This window comes from Falco peregrinus, chromosome 2 (assembly GCF_023634155.1).
Source record: "Falco peregrinus isolate bFalPer1 chromosome 2, bFalPer1.pri, whole genome shotgun sequence".
NCBI classification, from domain to species: domain Eukaryota; kingdom Metazoa; phylum Chordata; class Aves; order Falconiformes; family Falconidae; genus Falco; species Falco peregrinus.
Window position 1 is genome coordinate 102100395 of NC_073722.1, and position 13948 is coordinate 102114342.

General features: G+C 48.4%; 1 protein-coding gene across 1 annotated transcript in view; it reads right to left on the bottom strand.

The window, feature by feature from the left end:
- The window catches only part of GALNT17 (polypeptide N-acetylgalactosaminyltransferase 17), a 213574-nt gene extending 202379 nt beyond the window's left edge, over positions 1 to 11195 (bottom strand). The window contains exon 1 of the mRNA XM_005236543.4: positions 10281 to 11195. Within this exon, the coding sequence (XP_005236600.1) occupies positions 10281 to 10518 (238 nt within the window). The 5' untranslated portion in view covers positions 10519 to 11195. The remainder of the gene's footprint in view (positions 1 to 10280) is intronic.
- Positions 11196 to 13948: the final 2753 nt, after the last annotated feature.

The following is a 13948-nucleotide window of genomic DNA, read 5'->3' on the forward strand; positions in this document are numbered from 1 at the left end:
CCGTCTGGCCCTTCACCTTCACCACAGGTGCACGGCGGATATTTCCCTAATGTGGAACCAAATGTCGGAGCTGCCCTCCATAAATCCAGGGGCAGGTAAAGCTCCCAGAGGCAGAAACCCCGAGGAAGGGCAGGCAGGATGTGCCGCCTGCCCCCTCCCCAGCCCTCAGAGCCCACCGACCCTTCGGCTGCACCACCCCGCTCCGCGTGTTGCTGCTGGATGAAACCTTACCCCTGCCTTTGCTCCCCCCCGCTGCAGCCCTCCCTCCCTCCAGCTTCACCTGCACATCGCCCTGCTCTGCTATTTCATTTCCTTACGCATCTCCCCTTCAACCTAGTCGACGTATAATTAATACAGATTTAAACCAACGGAGAGTTTTTTAAATCCAAAAGCCGGAGGTAATTAACACAACATTAGGTGTAATTCTCCCCCCATCTTCTGCCTCGTTCTGTTGCCTGATTTATCTCACTGGATGGTAAGTTCACTTAATTGAGGATCCATTCCAGCCATTTGTTATGGTAAGGAGTAAGAGGCAGTCAAACACCCCTCACGCTTCTTCTGTTCCTACCTCTCTGACGCCAGTTCCAAGGATCTTCAAATCACCAAAACACATCTGCAACTTTTTCTCTGTTCTCATACCACGTCCCACTTATAAAGCTCTTCATCAGCACTTCTGTCCTTGAGACATTCGTTCAGTAATACATAAAGGAACCTGAATCCCTAACTCTTAGAATAATATTAGAAAAAATATAAGTGGGTTGTCCAGTATCACTCAGAACACTGGAGGGATAAACCGGGACGTAAACCTTTCCTCCTGGATGCCTGGTGCCCTTAATGGTGACACCAGTCCCTCATGATTACATCAATAACATCTTCAAGTAAACCGAAATTCCACATTATGGCATTTGGTCTACACTTAGCAAAGGACAAAGCACAACAGGGCCCCAGCCTTGACTACAGGTTTAGACAAGTGTAATGGTTATTACTATTATTGTCTTGTCAGTGCAAATATGAAAAAACGAAATAAAATCTACCAGAATAGGAGGTTTATGTTCGAAATTATTTAAAGCATTCAGTGTTCTAGCACACTTCACTAAAGGTGGTACACGCTAAAAACACATAAAGGTCAGCAAAAATTATTTTAAACTCAATAACGGAATATAAGCAAGCTTTAAAAATACCATAAAACGGCTTTTCAGTCTTCGCCAACGGCCCCTGCCCCCCCACCTTACTTTGCATTTTTAGAGTATGATAAAGCAATTGTTTTGGAAGAATTTGTAGTAATTTGGCACAAACACAAGTGCTCTCATGATTTAATTTAAAGCGTAATATAGGCAAAGACCCAGAAAGAAATTGTAATTGTTGCATTTTAAAATTAACCTTCCCGCTTCATCTTTATGTTCTGAGAACACACACAACCATGGCGAGCTGTTACACTGCCCAAAATACAAGAGCAAATGAAGATTAAATAAATTCTGACGACCACCAGGTAGAAGACCTTGCTTGACTCTCTCATGCTCTCTGCACCTTGAGGAATCACCCGAAATAACTCAGCCGAGGCACTGCTGGTGTCTGGTAATCTACTGGGTTTTCTCTTGTCATGGTTTTCCGCTTTCTGTATCTCAGCAACACACAGACACGCCAAGGAAAAGCAATTTGGATTTCCATTGCCCGCAAACACAGAAAGGCCCTACTCTTACGTAGAGGAGATGGAAGCAAAGAAAATCCTGTAACCCGTTTGGGTGCAGTGAGAGGATGCTCGGGTCCAAAGGCAGCAGAGCCCGAAGCCCAGCTCTCCTGCCTTCCCACCAGATTCCTGCCAGAGCCCAGAGAGGGGCTCGTGCTGGGCAGCCACTCTTTGAGCCACGGGCTGGCACACAAGCTCTTTCTGCTTGACGCCGAAGGGACCGAAGGGTAGAGGGACCGAGGATTCCCCTTCCTCCCTCCGCACCAAATGCCGACACATCACAGCGTTGGTTTTACTGCGCTAAAATTAAGTAATCGGGTGCAACAGGGCATGCCAGCTGTGCAGCAAGAAGGGGTGATTTACCACGTATGACAGCCCTGGCTTTTAAGAGATCCATCATTTTCCCTGTCAGCAGGAAGAACAGCGCTCTTGCACAACAGCCTAGGTTGGACAACCTAGGAAGATCCATATTTTTTAAAAGTCCATTTACCAAGAATTCTCCTATTATTCCCATATCACGGATCCTGTGAAGCTGTAGGTGTTCCCTGCTCAAAGAGGGAACAAGTGCTGTAATATGGCAGATAGCCTTTAGCATCGCTGTCTGTGGGTATCAGAGTGAATCACAGGGAGCGAATCCCTGGGAGGGCAGTATCATAGGAACTCATCACACAGCAAGAGGCATGCAAGCACAGATCATCAGGTTTTTAAAAAAGGAAAAGACAAACTGTGATTTTTATCCAACGCACTCCCGATTTTGGGGAATTGTCTTTCTTTTTCAGGTAACTTTGCATCTCCTCAGTGGCACAAGTATCAAAGCCCTAAGACTGCATCAGAACGAACCACGGTATGTAATTGCTCAATGACAGCACAGCCAGGCTCAGCACAGCACTCGCCTTGCACGTAATGCTTTACGTAGGGCTCCCATTGCATCGTTACCACATTATTTTTAGATAACCATCAGTGAATGTCAGAATGCGGGTCGATAGCTATTAGATTTATAGGCAGAAATAGCTATGCTTGTAGCAATAAGATGTAAAGCATTTGACAATTTCTTTAAGAAATTCAACCACAGGGACTGAGGGCTAGAAAATACGGTTGCCAGTACTCCCAAAACTGTTTAGGAAAAATAATATTGTACCCCTAGGATACATTACCGAAGCTGAACCGCTGTTGTCAACCCTCAGTACGGTCAATACTACGCACATTCAGTTTGAACAGCCCTTTACAGACTTCAGTAATGACACCTTACCAAAAAAATGTCTCCCTTTTACGTTTAATATTTCAACATGCAAAACGTCCTCACCTACCCCAGGATTCAGGCGTATCTGTAGGAGCTGGGAACTGGCAGTCTGCCAGCCCACCGTAACATCTGGACCAGATTGTTCAGTTTTAGATAAAGATTAGTGGCATAAATCATGAAACTAGTAAAACCTTTTTAATTACCTGAGAAAGGTTGATTTCTATTTTCTTTTCTGCTATGCCTTATTAACAGGTAAGTTTGCTCACAGGTTGCGTACAGCATATTTTTAGTAGAAATGCACGTGCTTTCTGCCAGAAGAGAAGTACCAAGGGAAGATGGTGGCCAAGAGCAGACCAGACAGACTCCCCAAAATCCAAGCCCACTGACAGCATATGCCTCAAGCTAACTTTGTCTGTCTGTCCTCCCTGATCAAAGCAGAAGATCTCCAAGACAGCAAAGCACGGGACACTGTTGTCTCAGCAGTGCCTGCTGCCAGCCGAAAGGCCTCGGGGTATCCGAGATGCTGTGCAAACCCAGCAGATGTGACACTCCACTGAAGGCTGAGTCGTGCCCTTCTGGAGTGGCAGCTGGAAGCCAGGCAGGATGCCTTCTGGCACTGAAATGTCACTAAATGTCCACGTTTTGCCAAATACATCCGTTTCCAAATGTCTCTTACTGGAGACACAATAGCACACTGGTGATTCAGACTGAGGCTTGGAAATAATACTGTAATTCACATAAGTAAAGCACCTATCTTTCAAATTTTTGTATCCTTAGAAAAAAATTCCTAAAAGCTGCCTACCTAATCTGGCAGCGTAAATTTACCTTTGTAAATTTTACCTTCGAGGTAAGGTTCTGTTTCTCTGTTAGGCAAACCTGAATCAATAGGCAAGAATAACATTCCTATGTTGTCACTATTTTCTGGTCATTGCTGTTGCGTCTCATGAACCCTGTGTTGTCTCTGCATGATAAATGTGTTAGAGGCTTATTACTCATTCATTGCCAATGACAGTGAATATTCAGATGATGAAGCCAAATAACTACCAAAACCAAAAATTATCTATCAGTTCCTAGTCAGCCTGGTTGTAAACTAAATGTCATGTTAATGCCTAAGCTTCCAGATACTTCCTAAATCGCTATCTGAAGCCTCATCTTTGGATTCTATTATTTCTCTAAGAAGTATTTCTTTTAGTCATCCTTTGACTGGTATCAGGCCTGATTTCCATGAACCTGATAAGAATAATTTACAGCCAGCAGCTCTTGGGCGTCTCGAGCCTGTGCAGACCATGCAGGCTACGCACTTAGTAACTTTAGGCTGGGAACTTATAAAAGCATGTACTGAATCTCAATAACTTGTGTTATTCCTAATGGGGAATACAGTAAACAAATCTGTTAGGCATATAATAAATATTAAAGTTGCAATTTTATCAAGTTGCTATACAAGGCCATATAAAACAATAGTTTCTACTTCATAAATACCACAGCAGCAGGGTAGACAGGGAAACAGCATCTCAACCGATGGTTATGAGACGGGATCTAACACGGCAGTCACAGCCCCATAGCGTATCACTTTATCTCCAAATCATCATTTCTTGTATCAAAGGATTTCCCTCAGCAAGGCTGTTCTCATATAACGAGGTATTTTATTTCATTAACACATTTAAAGTTTGGGCCCTTCTGCCTACAAACAGCATTTCCCTGCTCTCAATTATTTACATTTAGTTGTTTATCTTAATCAGAGAATTTCTTAGCAATTTAGTTAATACATACCTGTTAAAATCTTAATATTACTAGTCTGTGGGTGTAACACTATTACATACTACTAAATGGCTGATAGAACAGCTTTTAATCTGCCTTATTTACATATATAATTTTTATACTCGGTAGTTAGCTAAGTTTGTAATGTACTTTGAGGATGATAAGTGCTACAGAAGATAAGCATTATCTTATCCTTACGGGAAGTAAATCCACATATCTCTAAAGTGTTTAAAGTTAATTAAGTGCCACTTTACAAGGGGGATAGCAAGACCGTGCAAAAGGCTGTGTTTCAGTATCGGCCTCAATGTCCATATGCAACCCTCACAAAGTTAATTTCCTAATTGGATAAGCAGAGGAGAGCATAATCTGTATGCAGGAGGCTGCTGACATGCACTTGTTCATATCTCAGCGTGTGCAAATAATTCCATGTGCACAAGCACAGATGCAAGTTCGTTTAAATAATGAGCACAGGCTGATGTAACTGCTGAGGAATTTGAGGTTCCTCTTCAACCTTTAACGTTCGTAAAGCTGCAGTTTACTCTGTGCACTGCCTTAGCAGGAGAGGAAAAGCCCTCTCTGCTCATCCATGTTCTGGCCAGCTTCACTTCTGCGGTTCTTCATCAATGCCCTCTCGTTTACAACAATTTGCAAAAAGCTTCTATTCTCCCTGATCTTATACATAAGCTGCTGTGAGTTTACAAAATAACATTTAAAAGAAGAGCTTAGGATGAGTCATCAGTGCCTTTTCACAGTGATTTCTGTCTTGATAATACTTAGCTTGAAGTAAAGAATTTTTATACTTTTTTTTTTTTTTTCCACACAATTCAGAAAGACACTGCACCGTTCCTTGCTCACTGGCTCCCAGGCAGCTGAGCGCCTGCGTGTCTCAGCCAACAAGCACCGGAGAGGGAGCTCACAGCCTTCATGCTGCTTGGAGGCTTCAACCCAAGACCCCCGCCTCTGCTGCACGTGCCCCTGCAGGGGTTGGCCCCAGCACATCCTTAGATCATCGGTGACCAGCAGAAAACTGATCTGCTTATGTTGGTTCAAGATGCTCAGCTACAGTAGATATGGAAGATGGCTTCCCCACATGCAAACCAAGGGTTTATTTAGAGTGCTTCCCCTCCTGCGCATCTTATTCTCAAACTGGTAGTGCTATTTAATAAATAAATCATTTATATATTGACTTCAAGAGCTTCTGGTGAACAAGGTTTAGAAGAGGGGACTGCCCAGTTCTGGGCGGGATCAGACTGCGAAGGATGGGGACAAAAACCAACACACAAAGTCAGATCCAGGCTCTTTCCTCCCACCTGGGATGAATACTCCACATCGGTGCAGCCCCAGCGCTCTGCACATAAGGAAACCTCCTTATGGACCCTGTACATCCCGCCAGCCTCTCAGTGCCTCAGCAGTGGATGTCCAGCTGCTCAACACTTCTCCTGTCGAGGGCTGGCACGCCAAGGGCCTGCACCAGCCTCATCCTCTCTCCTTCTGCAGAGGGGGTGAACGCACACTGCACCACCATGAACGTTTCCTTTCCCCACACCCAGGGTGGGATCGAGCACACCTTCAAGAGGACCAAGGGAGGTGGAAGAGAGTAATGCAAGAGCCCAAGGAAGAAGAAACACAGCCAGACAAAAGCTGCCTGGGTAACTCCCCCAAGGCCATCGTTCATAGGATGTGAGAGATGAGCAGCTTCTCACCATGCAATGGACATGGGACCCATCCCGTTGAGGTGAGTCTCATGGTGAGTTTTATATGCTGTTTCGTGACACAAGCTGCACCCTTCCTCAAGTCGTGTCACTCATCCTATATGTCACTTTTATGTGAAAAAGTTGGCCCACCTTTGCTGTGTCAGGATACTACAAAGCACAATTTCAAATTTCTCATGGTCATTAACGGGTTTCCACATTAGCCCCAGAGGAAGAGGATTAGGTTAATTGAAGAGTTTGTCCAGCACTCTCCAGGAAGCACACGACAGCCGGCAGCCGCAAAAGCTGAATGCTCTCTTCTGGGTCTCTATTCATTCCAGCTCCTCACTAGCTAACTAGTTTGTCATATAAGCACAGAAACCCTCTCTTTGTAAACATAGAACCAAACTGAAAAGTTCATTTGTGTGTATCTCCCCGAAGCTGGAGATAATCTGGACCACAAGTTTTGCTTATGTAAATGTCAGCACACAAAAAATTAGGTTTGGATCAAAAAGACAAGTTGCAGTTAATACCCAAAGTAAAATACACACGTTCCTTCCCGACCTTCATTTGCTTTCTCTGAACATCTGCTGAACAAGAAAATTCCATCCATAAAAGCGACTACAGAAATTAAAAATCCTTTGAATTCTAAGATAAGTGCATTCACATACAAAACTCTTCATTCCAAAGGGCACCTTTATACTTCTTTGTGACCATGGGAGCCATCCAGTTGCAAAGAGCAACAGCAGAGCAAAAAGCAAAACCCACAAGACCTGTGCAATGAACTAAGGAGCAATAATAAACTTTCAGAAAGAACAAAGCACACATACAGTTCTCAAAGACACCTTATGAATTACAACGAGGAGAAAACTAAGCAAGGCTACCGTCTGCTGCGATGACTCCCCGATCCCATGCAGCACCCAAGGCACCCTTCCACACACTGTCTGAAACAAGTCTCCCACAGTTGACAATGTGGCTTTGTGCAACTGCAACCCCAGCTAAGAGTGGCTGGAAAACACTGCAAGACCAGCAAGATGCATCACCTGGAAAGCGAGGAGTCATTGCAGGAGGCAGACTGGACCACGTTTAGGACAGTGGAGAAGTAAGAGGGAGCACTGGTGTTATTTCCAGAATGGCACTGCAGAGAAATATCATTCAAAAGGAACAACTGTGTAAAATTGTTCTTTTACCAGACTCAAGGCAGTGTTGTTTAGCTTATTTTCATGGCCAACATTTACAGAAATAAATATACATACATAAAAAATAAGGTTTGCCATACCACAGCGAGCTGTTATTTCCAATATGCTTTACACTACATGATTCAAAAAACAAAACCACAGCAATGGTATGATCAGATTGCTCATTTGATCTTTACAGAATGGAGCTTTTTTAAGAGATTCAGTTTTTTAAAGATGGCTTCAACTCCCACTGAAATCCAGCCAAGTCCCATAATACAGAAAGAAATCCACAGCTGACTGCACCCAAACTGTGGTTTAGTTTCTCTCTTTGGCCAAACGCTTCCCAATGCTCCCTGAAGTGCAGCCTTCCCACATGCTACACGGTGGGGTACTATATTCTGTGATTTTGTAGGTGCTAAACCACAGGTCAGATTTAAAACAAAACAGGACCTTATGCAACAGAAAGGGAATTCTCTTGGTGGATGCATTCTGCAGGGAGCTTGTCTAAGAGCATATGGTGGGTTTTGTTAGGCACTTCTCACCAGCATTCAACTTCCCTACCCTGAAAGAAAAGAAAAAAAGAAAAAAAAAAAAAAAAAAGAGCTCGTATTTGCATGCTTCAAGCGGGCACCAGGAATTCAGCTTTAGGTAGTCTTTAAGTGCCCAGAATGAATGCTGATTCCGGCACAGAAAGCTCCTGGCAGGGAAGCTGGTCCAGCTGCCTCCGCATCCTCAGCCCTATGGACTGTCTCAGCACACTTTGCTGTTTCCTCTGAGTGCCAGTGGGTGGTGACGGGGGTTCACCCGGCCCCCCACATCTTGCTCTAAACCCATGCCTTCCTGAAGCGCACAACACACAGGTGTCACCCAGAGAACAGACCGTGTCGTACTTTTCTGAAAAACACATGCACCAAATATATACTTGACCCAAAGTTACATAAGCGCGATGCCAGAGCTATTTTTTAGCCAGACTCATCAGCACTGCTATAAATCACGCCAGTATGCAAGGGCCAGACAACACGTCACATCTACATGCTCAGCTTTCTGCCACCCTAAGAAAACGTTTGTGCTATGGGCAACATACCCATCACCTCTGCCTCCCCTGGTCTTCAGGTGCATGACTGCTCTTCAGCACTGAGCAGGCTCCTGTACTACACCACTAACACTTCCCTGAGTGCCCGCAGCAGCCTACAGACAGACACACACTCAGAGCCGTCCCTGTGCTCACGGCTTCCCTTACAAGCACCAGCCACCTCCAAAAGCAGCCCCCAGAGCTTGCTGGAGCAGGGAGCCCACATTAATCCCCACAGAAAAGGGTAGTAACTTGCAATTTCATCTCTCCCTCTGTGGGAACAGTAGGCAGCAGCATGATTACTTGCCCAATCCCAAGGTCCTAGCATAAAGTCTCCTGTCTTGAACTGCAGCTATTACCCCTTTTTAAATAAGTGCCCTAAATCCTCCTGGGAACTTCTGCCCCAGCAGTATCCAGAAGCAGCCAGTTTCACAGTTTGATTGTAAATAACATCCAGCTTTCTACCTTATCCCTTTATATTCTTTAGTTTCACCTTGTTTGTCACCCAACAGTGCTGCTTCAACATCTCGTGGTGCGAGGCGCTTTCACAGGCAGGACAGGTTTTTCATGCCAGCGTATAAAGTAGCAATATAAATAACACTTTCCGACTCAGCTGAGCCCTTCTCCTTCCGTACCCTATCCTTCTCCAAAGCGCACACACACCGACCGAGAGGACGACTATGCACCAGGAAGGGCATGTTACATTCCTGCACCTGTCTCACATCCTCGGTGCAGAAGGATAATCAGCAATAGCTCTGATTCAGTACGGAGACCCAGCGCACACCAGCTCTCAGTTCGACACGGCACAGAGTCGTGCATCAGCTTCATATTCAAAACTCAGAGAGGGAATCGCACTGACATTGCCAAAAACATTAACTCTGCTAATTCCAATACACAAAAACTTGCAGTCATTAAAGCTACGGAGATTGGAAGCAATAAACGGGACTCTTAATTGAGATTACATTCCCAGTTGTGAATCTATGGGGAACAATTTTAAAAAAATTAGCTTCCACAGTCAGTGTTTTAATTAGATACCTCACCTAGATTTCTAGCATCTTCACAACATGTTTCTCTATCCCATACGGCATCTTTAAAACTCCCTTTCTGCAGCTCAGAACTACTGAACCTGGTGAGATTTTAATAGAAATCCCTTCGTTATGCTATAAAGAGAAGCATTACTTGAGATTTTAATTAGCAGCTGTCAATGCTCAGCCATAGGAAATACTGAATAGTTTGCTCAACTCATATCAGAGAAAGCACATTTTGCTCTCTGACCTTCTGCACTCAAATGATGCACCGTACTTCAGCCGCTGAAAAACTCCCTTCCAAAAAAACCAACTCTGGAGTAGTAAAAGCCATTGCCTCAGCCAGCACCCTCCGCGTTTGATGCGGAAATCACGACGCTGTCGCTGCCTGCCCGCTACCACCAACCCGAACGGCAGCGTTATGTTAGCACGGCTTCCTCCAGCCTGTGCGAGGCACGCTGAGCGCTGAACACAAGCAGAACTTGGAAATCACGATTCAGTCCACCGAGCCTCCGCCTGCTCGGTAACGCAGGGGGCAAGGCCAGGTTGTAGGGTGCAAACTCGGCGTTTGCCACCGTTGCCCACCGTGCCGGACCCCGACGCGTTAGGAGCAGGGGGACGACTCCTACCGTTCAGCTGCCTGTAGACGATGTCCTCCAGGAGGGAGAGTCTCTTCAACACCGCATCCTGGATGGAGCTGATGCCGCGGGCTGTCAGGTTGACCACTTCTGCCCTGGGATGGATGTCATGGAAGGAGTCGCCGCTCTTGGCCGTGATGGGTCTGCACTTGGCCAGGAAGAGGACGAAGCCAGCCACCGCGATCAAGTTTAACACCAGCAGGACTTTGACTCTCCTCAAAGAAGCCATCAAACTTCCCGGGGGGCTCCGCCGGCCGCCGCGCTGCCTGCAGGGGCTAGGGGGGGGCGGGCCGCGGCGCGCACATCCCACGCCGCCGCAGCGCGGGGGGCTGCGCGCCCCGGCCCGGCCCCGGGCTCGACGCGGGGGTGAGGGGGGGGGGGCTGGGGGCGCCGCCGAGGACCGGCACCGCTGGCCGAGCCGCCGCCGAGCCCGCCCGGGGCTACGGCCCCGCAGAGCGCGCGCCGCCGGGGCCGCCCGCCCCGCCCCGCCCGCCGCCGCGCTGCCGCCGCCGCAACTTCATGCCCCGCGCAGGGCACCCGCGCCGGGGCTCCGGGGCGGCCGCGGGGCCGGGGAGCGCTGCGGGGCCGGCAGCCCTGCGGCACCGGCACCGGCGCGCCTGCCTCCGCCGCCGCCTCCGCCTGCCTGCGCCGCGGGGCGCGGGGCCGCTGCTGCGCTGCGCGGACGGGGCATGCCCCGCCGGCCGCCGCCCCGCCCCGCCCGGAGCCGCCGCCGCCGCCTCGCCGCTCCGCGGCGGGGCGGGGGGAACGCGGGGGGCGGGCGCCGGCCGCCCCTCCCGGCGCACGGGGAAGCGGAGGGGGAGGCTCACGGCGGCGGATCCGCCCCCGGCCCGCCGCGGGCTGCAGGGCCGGCAGGTTGCGGCAGGCACCGCTCCGCTCCGCGCACCGACCGCGCCTGCGGAGAGCGGCGCCGCCGCCGCCCGGCTGCCGGTAAATCCCGGGCTGGAGGCCGGGGCACCGCGCGGTGGAGCGGGGCCCGGAGGCGCCCGACGGCGGCAGCCGGCACCGAGCGGCGAGAACGGGCAGCCCCCCACCCCACCCCCCCGCCGGCGCCGGGACGGGCGGGGGACGCTCGGCTGCGCGGAAAGTTTGAGCCGCCCGGCTGCCCCCCGCGGGCTGTTCCCCCCCGGGCTGTGTCCCTCCCCCCGGCTGTGACACCCGCCCCCGGCCGGGAGCGCTGTCCCCCAGCAGCAGCACCGAGCCCCGGAGAAACCGGCCTGCTCCGCACCGCCCCCGCACCCTGACCGTGCGAGGGGGCGGCTCCGGGCTGGCACCCGGGCGGCCAGCAAGGGTCTCCTGCATTTCTATGCTTCAAACACGAAAACAGGGTAGTGCTGAACACTGTCATCCCGCGTCCCCAAGGCACACCAGCACCCCGCGTCCCCAACACACACCATCACCCAGTGTCCCCAACGCAGATCTCCAACGCACACCAGCACCCGGCATCCCCAACACAGGCTCTAACCCCAGCGTGCCAGGTATCCCCAACCAAGAGCTCGGCCACCACCGCGCAGCCACAGTAACCCCAGTACCCAGAGCTGTGTCCCGCTGTCACAGCCAGCCCGGCCTTTCCCAAAGGTGACATGGATGTGGATTAGAAATTCAAACAACGTTGAGTCACTGTGTCCTACAAGGCAACTTTTCAAGATGTCAGAATATCCCCTTCTCACCTTCAAGGCATAATTTAAAAAAGAAAAAAAAAAGAAATCAATGCCATGGAAACAAACCTTAAATTGCTTTAAAGGATTTGGAGTTTTAATTTAGTATTAGCTGCACATGAAATCTTCTGTTGTTTCTGCATTCAGACCCAGGACCCTGCTATGAACCTGAAAATGACAGACAGGCACATAACTCATAGTCAGAGTCTAAAAGAACACGGTCAGTCCACGCCGACGTTTATTATCCAGCTAAAAGGGTAAAGATGCGAGTAATTTTGGTGACATGAGGCTAGAATAACCTTACAAACTCCTAAAAACCGTGAGAGCTTTTTGTTGGCACTGAGGGGAAGCTTATCATGAGTTTTGGGGGTTCTGCTGGGGTGTCTTAGCAAGTGGATAAACAGAGGAGTTTTGTTTCCAGAGCTGTCAACTGACACATTTTTCTATATAAAAAAGCACTTTTTATTAAAAAACAAAAACAAAACAAACAAAAAAACCCAACAAAAAGACCCCAAACAAACAAACAAAAAACAACACAGCTTTGCAGAGCTGTTTGCCAAAAAGGGAAGCCACATGGCCTCGGACTCTCAGGAGCAGAAATCTCTGTGCAAACAGAAAAACTACCTGCTGCTTATTTTAAAACGATCTCAAATAAAGAAGACCCATTCCTCCCGCAAGTCCTTCCTCCCGCAATGCTCCCACCGAAGTTAGCGTTGTTGCCTTGCACAGAAACAGCAAGATCTATTTTAATTACAAAACAGTGGTTGGAAAAAGCTAAATTTAAATAAGTTTGGCACATGGCTACTACATATAACCCTAATGCAAAAATAAAATAAAATTGTAGCCTCTTTAAAAAAAAACCTCACAGTTTGAATCAGCTCCTCGCTGAAGGACAAGGAGAGTATTTCTGCCCCCTTCCACCCAAGAAGAAAGGGCCAGGATTAAGTCCCTCAAGAAAGCAGTGAGGGAGGGAGGAAGCAACAACTTGCACTGCCTCTGCGTTGGTGTGTATAGTTAGAGGACACCCGGCTGCTGCAGGTACGTGGTCCCGATGAGGACAACATGCCAGGGCCAAACAAACATCCAAAAACCTGTAGGGAAAAAAAATGCCCTATATGGAAATTAGCACGAGGACTGAAAATTAAGAATACAGATGCTTTCCGCAGCCAACCATACAGCCCCCCTGCCCTGTCCAGGAGGATTCACTTCAAAAACTTTCCCAGGTAGCTGGTGTTGTTGCTGCCTTTCTTTATACGAAGGGTTGAACTAAGCAGTACAGGCTCTGAAGCTTTGCTAGCTGACACAAACAGCCATCACCTGAGAAATTCACCAAGCCACCTGCAAACCATCACAGAGCAGAAAGTTTTTTTTGCTGCTGGCCTCACCAGGAGGAGGAGCAGCTGGGCATGCTCTTTGCCTTTGCAAAACTCCTGATATGAATCAGCATTGGCTTTTTGGGGGTGGAGGGAAACCTTACAAAATACTGAGCCCCCACTCCTGAACCGGTTTGCCATGTTGCATGTTCCACAGGACTCCTTCCAGTGTGCTCCTTTTAGCAGCAGCAACAACCTTCTCTGAATTTCTTTTACTCAGAGAAAGATTTTAAAGTTTTGCTCAGTTGTCCTACAATCCCTTTTGGCCTGATGATCAAGCAAAACCCAAAGAATTAGCACCAATCATTATGTGCCCTTTTAGCATGTCCTGAGAGGCGACCACTAGCACACTCAGCATGAGACTTGCCCAACTCCATTGTATTCCCAAATCACCTAACCCTACCCGCGTCACCGAGAGTTGCAGTGTCACCTACTAACAGATTACCTTGATACCTCCCCTGCGGTGACAGAGGAGAAAGCAGCAAAGTTTAGATAACAAACACCAATGAGGACCAAACAGTCCACTGAGGGTGGACACCATGGGGTGTAGCTGTAGGAGACCAGAAAAGGTTACACTTTGTGCCGTTACAAGTCTTCAGAACAGCCTCCC